This window comes from Arachis ipaensis, chromosome B09 (genome assembly GCF_000816755.2).
Source record: "Arachis ipaensis cultivar K30076 chromosome B09, Araip1.1, whole genome shotgun sequence".
Taxonomy (NCBI): Eukaryota; Viridiplantae; Streptophyta; class Magnoliopsida; order Fabales; family Fabaceae; genus Arachis; species Arachis ipaensis.
Window position 1 is genome coordinate 124,715,943 of NC_029793.2, and position 5,307 is coordinate 124,721,249.

The following is a 5,307-nucleotide window of genomic DNA, read 5'->3' on the forward strand; positions in this document are numbered from 1 at the left end:
TTTAACTATTCAATTCAATTGTAATAAATTAATAATTTAATTTTAATAGACCGTGAGAAATTTTACCCATACATTAGAATTAAACACACAAAAGTGAAAGTAAAATCAAGTAATAAGTTTGTGGATAATTGGTTACTTTTGCGAATCAAATATACCCCTTTCAAGTTTGTATTATCAAGTGTGTATCTAATAAATGAACAGCTAAACTGGCAAGTAATTTAACTCGAACAAAAAACCACAAGTGATGCATGGACAACATTCCCCACCCAATGGCAATCAATAATTCCCATTTTATAATTTAATTTCACAAATAATTACACGACTAATTAATTCACAACAAAATTTGCATTAACTTGTATATGATCTCAAGTTGAAATGGCTTCTCCTTTGAAATGCTCACGCCTGCTCTCCAAGAACGCCTGCCGGAATTCTTCAAAGCTTCCATCTTGGATTGCTCCTCTTATTACATGGAAGAACCTCAAATAGTGATGGGTATTGTGTCTGCAGGATTTAATACAACACTGTCACCACTAGTACTCATAGGATACTAATACTTGTATAGTGCTATTACAACTACAATTTTAAGTAAAGAAAAACTTACATTTCTAGAAGAGTCTGTGCCAGCATTTCATGAACATTGAGTAGGTGATTGATGTATGCTTTAGTATGATTTTGGCACGTATAGCAGGTGCAGTTTTCTAAAATGGGGGACATATCTTTCCTGCATCAAAATGCAAGCACAAAACTCAGTTGAAAGAAGTGACATTTAATATGTAATCTGATTACTACTACTAACAATTCAGCTAAACAAGAACAATTAAGCATGTTTTGAAATGCATGGTCATCCGAGAAAATATAGTGAAGAGCAAACTCAAAATAGTGTATATTGATGAAATGAGAGAACGTAATTACAAATTTACAATTGATATAAACAAACAGAAGGTTTAAGTCATAGGACTATCAAGAAATCCTAATTCAGGGAAAACCAATCCTTAATGTCAATTTACAACAGAAGCAGAAATACAGAACAAAAAACAGAAAGAAAAACAAAAATAATCATAGTGAAATCTGCATAAATTATAGAGTAATCCACTACCATATAATAAAAAGAAAAGAAGGCAGTAACAATTATCATGTTACCGGTAAGCTGTTGCCCTCAAGTTAATTTTAGTCGAGTCACTTCCAATCTGGTCTGACTGTAAATTATGTTGCTCCCCGCTTTTGTCCAATGAAAAGGTTAGTGCAAATCCTCCAAGTGTGAGGGAATAGATGTACCTATGAATCATCACAAAAACCATCCTAGTTCTTTGACACCAAACACCAGGGGAATTGGGATATTGAGAAAACAGAAAGTGGAATAGCTACTTACGTTGAATCAAACAGATCAATTCCTGCGGCAATCCCCTGCAAAATCTCCTCTGTAAGGGTAATAATAACTAATAAGCTTTTATGTGCAAAAAATTTGTATATATTCAAAAATAAATATAATAAAAATTTGGTAAGCTAAAAATTTTAACTTAATCATATATATATATATGATCAAAGATGAGTTCTATTGATTAGCAGAATAGGGAGTGAACAGAATGGTAATGATTCGTTGTTTTAAAAATCGCTGTGATGGAAACTGGTATCTACTCAAGAAATCTAGATCAGAAACAGTGGTTTACTGATGAAGAACCTAATATTCCAGTGGGGAATTCAGCTTCAGAAGCATGTATACGAAGATGATAGACTGAAAAGAAAAAAAATAAATGTCTTGGGAAATACAAGGAGGTAACTACATCCATCAAGCTAAGCAGGACAATAACATATGAGTTTAATTACATAAATCATGTACCTGGGAGTCCAAGCCCACATGTTAAGCGTGGCTTCTCATCTGGCAAGATATCCTGAGAAAAAGGTTACTTAGTTAGGAATTTCAGATAAAACTCAAAAATGTCCAGCATGAATAGTAATCTCTACAAAACATCCGCACACACAAAAATAGTAACAAGAAAATCAGGTTTTACGGTTTCAGCAGTAGTCTATACTTGTCAAAATTATCACAACTTAGCTTGAACTATTACATAAAGTTCAATTAAAAAATGGGGTCTTATTGAACAACTCCTGAAATGACACTTACCATAACTTCTCTTAAAAGAGCAGGTCGCTCGTCAATGCCCTCTCCAAGTCCAAATCCTCCAATCCAATAGCCTGCATCAATGATCATAAGTAAGTTATGCATCTCAAAAAGATTTAAGTTTCAATAATTTAAGTTCCATAATGAATAACATGCATTTGTCACAGTAGAGGGACTAACGGAGCATCTTACATATAGCAGCACCAGGAAGTGAGGAGTAATTAAGGAACAGATAATGGATTGCTCTATGACGATACTTAACGTATTGATAACATCCTAATACCTCTACAACTTAGGCTAACACAAACTGAAGAAAAACAAAGAACCTGATACATTTCGCTTAGCTACCTCCTCTGCACATCGCTTCCTTTCTTCCAAACTTGTGCCTCCAACGATGGCACCAAAGATAGATCCAGCTGCCTGAATGTTGAGATCAAAATTAATGAATTTATCTCTTTGTCTTAATTTTTTTGCTAGAAAAGAAAAAAAGCAAGAAGGAAGACAAGATATCAACTATCTCAATCACAAGAAATGAATTCATAACACAGCTAGAGAGGAAAATCATAAACTGTCCTTTACCGGATACAACGAAATGCAGTCATCAAGCCATCTCAAAGTTCTATCTACCGAGGTTTTGTTCCTTTTCTCAGAGACCCAAGCAGGTACTTCATCTGCCAAAGATGCCCATATATTTGGCTTCATGCAGGATATCATTTCAATATAATCTTTAGGTTTAATCTGGTCATGTCAAAATTTAGAATTAGAAAGATATACAGTACTATCATAAAGACAATATTCAAACCCAAGTGGCAATAAATTTACCAATAGACGGCCACAAGGTGTCTCGAAAGAAGCTCCAAGTCTGGTAGCTGCTTTGGACTCAGGAAGGCACTGTATAGAATCCCTGGGTACAGCTGCAATTCCATGTTGTTTCAAACCAAGCATTTGGTGAAGGCCTCCTATTTTTGATATAGTGGTTGTAGAGAGTCCTTCCAAACTAGAGAAGTAGACAAGAGAAAATAATGAGAGGGCATTATGCGAAGATTGTGAACATGAGTGTGTCTACAACTTACAAGTGCAGAGGAGAAACTTGAAGGAGGTTGGAATCAGGCGATGGGAGAGAAGGGAGAAGCTCAGGGGAGATGAAGTGAGGGAGGCCTTTTCGAGTAGCCAGGAGAAGAGCGGGGGTTTCGATTGGCGCCGGGCAGCTTCCCACCTCGAGTACTCCCACCCGAGCGCCACTGCTACTCAATGCTTTCTTCACTGCAAACTTCATTTGCAGAGTGCAGTTGCAGCACCTATGTCCTATGTGCTATGATAATGCTGATGAATCAAAACGATGTCAAACTCTGAATTCACTAAAATTCAAGTTGCGTCAAAAACATTTAATCCCAAATGGAAGTCCAGATCATAAAAATTACCATCAATAAGAAAGATAGCGCAAAACTCAAAAGAACTTAATCTACATTAAGCACAACCATCACAAAAGTTTGCCAGACACTCATTTCAAAACTATACTTCACCTCATACCAATAGAAACAAAACACCTCCATTGGTTCTAGTAATCTTAGTAACACTCTATTATGCCATTCATTCTTACTCTAATTTACGTAAAGGTACCAATAAAATGCCTTTTGGAAACTTATGCTTAAAATTTAACAAAACAATAGCCAAAAAAGGAAAAAGAAAAAAAAAAAACTAAGAATTTGATATAAATCTACCGGCCAATATTAATTAGTAAGCTAAGTTAAGGTTCAATCACTACATAAGCCAAATAGGAAAAAAAAAAAAAGAAGTAGAATGAAGCAAATAGAGTCAGCGTCTAATGAAAAAACCTACGCAATTGTGGTGGATGAGAGGCGAAGCTCTTGCGGCGGCGCAACTGAGGTCGTGGTGGCAGATAATCAAACGGCGCCGGAGACGAGGATGGCGGCGGAAGGAAAAAGGTAAGGGTTTCCAAACCGTTATTATTCAAAAGTTTTCTATTTACAATTCAAGACCTGAGAATGAGCGTGAGTAATTTTCTTAGGAAAAGTATGGAAAGTCAATAGAGGTTTAAGGAGTATTAAAAATATAATTATTAGTATTATTTTTTTTATTAACATAAGTTTTTTAGATGAGTGGTTTCATGATATAGTATTAGAATTTATCCTTTTGAAATGAATGACTTTATCTCTAATATCTTATTCTAAATATTATGGATAATGTTCATTTTGTAACTCATATAGTCTATTATACACATTATATAAATAAATCATTGGCTCCTTAAAAAGACACATTTTCTTAATACTTTTCAAATGTTATAGTATAATTTTTAGAAAAGATGACAAAATTTTTAAACTAAATTGCAAATTATTTACTTCACACATGCAGTTTTTACTTTTTAGAAAGTTTTGAAAAATTTTAGAATTTTTCATTTTATTTTTGAACACACACCATCATCAAAATAATATATTTTAATTTATAAATTAAATAAAAATAACAACAATAAAAATTCCAATTCACTACTTTTCTTTCTTTCCATAATAAATTAAAATTTTGATAATAATAAAAATAGTCATATAAAAAATGAGAAAATTTTGGAACCAAATTATGTTAACCAATATTTTTTTTAAAATCAGCCAATAATTATTAATATACGGTTTTTTTCCCCTTTCTTCCTCTCAACCCTTTTCTTTCTCAACAAAAAACTTCCAATTCACTACTTTTCTTTTTCATTCTTTTCATAAGAGCTACAAAAAAACAAAGGGTTTACCTATAGAAAAAAAAACGTGACTAAAGTCCATAAAAACTGTACAATTAAATATTGGTCACCAAAAAATATTCATGGCTAATAAAAAGATTGTATTCTCAGTTTGTCATAATTTTAGTGTTATAAGTCACAATTTTAAATACTGTAGAAACTTTTGAAGAGTCATAATTTATACATTATTTTCCACACTTAATACTATGGTTAAATAAAAATAATCAAATAAAAATTATAATTTTACCGCATTTTATTCGTAGCTAATTTATGCGGGTCGTGTTTTTTAGCCGTTATTTTTTCGTGGCTACTATCGAATTATTTAGCCATATTATTTCCGTGACTAATTCTGATTTTTCTACGTGCCATCCGTAGCTAATTTGTACTAATTAATTAGATTTTTTCGTAACTAACTTTGATTTTTTTTTTTTTTTAGAATTTGTAG

The 5,307-nt window shown here is 32.9% G+C and overlaps 1 protein-coding gene across 1 annotated transcript; it reads right to left on the reverse strand.

Moving 5' to 3' along the window:
* LOC107619424 (queuine tRNA-ribosyltransferase accessory subunit 2) lies at window positions 101-4,134 on the reverse strand. The gene is made up of 11 exons (XM_016321711.2): window positions 3,959-4,134; window positions 3,193-3,442; window positions 2,942-3,116; window positions 2,699-2,857; window positions 2,446-2,539; window positions 2,123-2,193; window positions 1,838-1,889; window positions 1,370-1,418; window positions 1,141-1,275; window positions 602-721; window positions 101-501 (listed from the first exon to the last, which is right to left on the reverse strand). Exons 2-11 carry the CDS (start codon window positions 3,393-3,395, stop codon window positions 366-368), a joined length of 1,194 nt encoding a protein of 397 aa, XP_016177197.1. The 5' UTR covers window positions 3,396-3,442; window positions 3,959-4,134; the 3' UTR covers window positions 101-365.

Coding starts and splice junctions, on each gene's coding strand:
- LOC107619424 (XM_016321711.2), bottom strand. CDS start 3,395: ATGAAGTTTGCAGTGAAGAAAGCATTGAGTAGCAGTGGCGCTCGGGTG. Junction 2,540..2,698: donor ACTGCATTTCGTTGTATCCG/GTAAAGGACAGT, acceptor CTCAACATTCAG/GCAGCTGGATCTATCTTTGG. Junction 502..601: donor GCACAGACTCTTCTAGAAAT/GTAAGTTTTTCT, acceptor TAAATCCTGCAG/ACACAATACCCATCACTATT.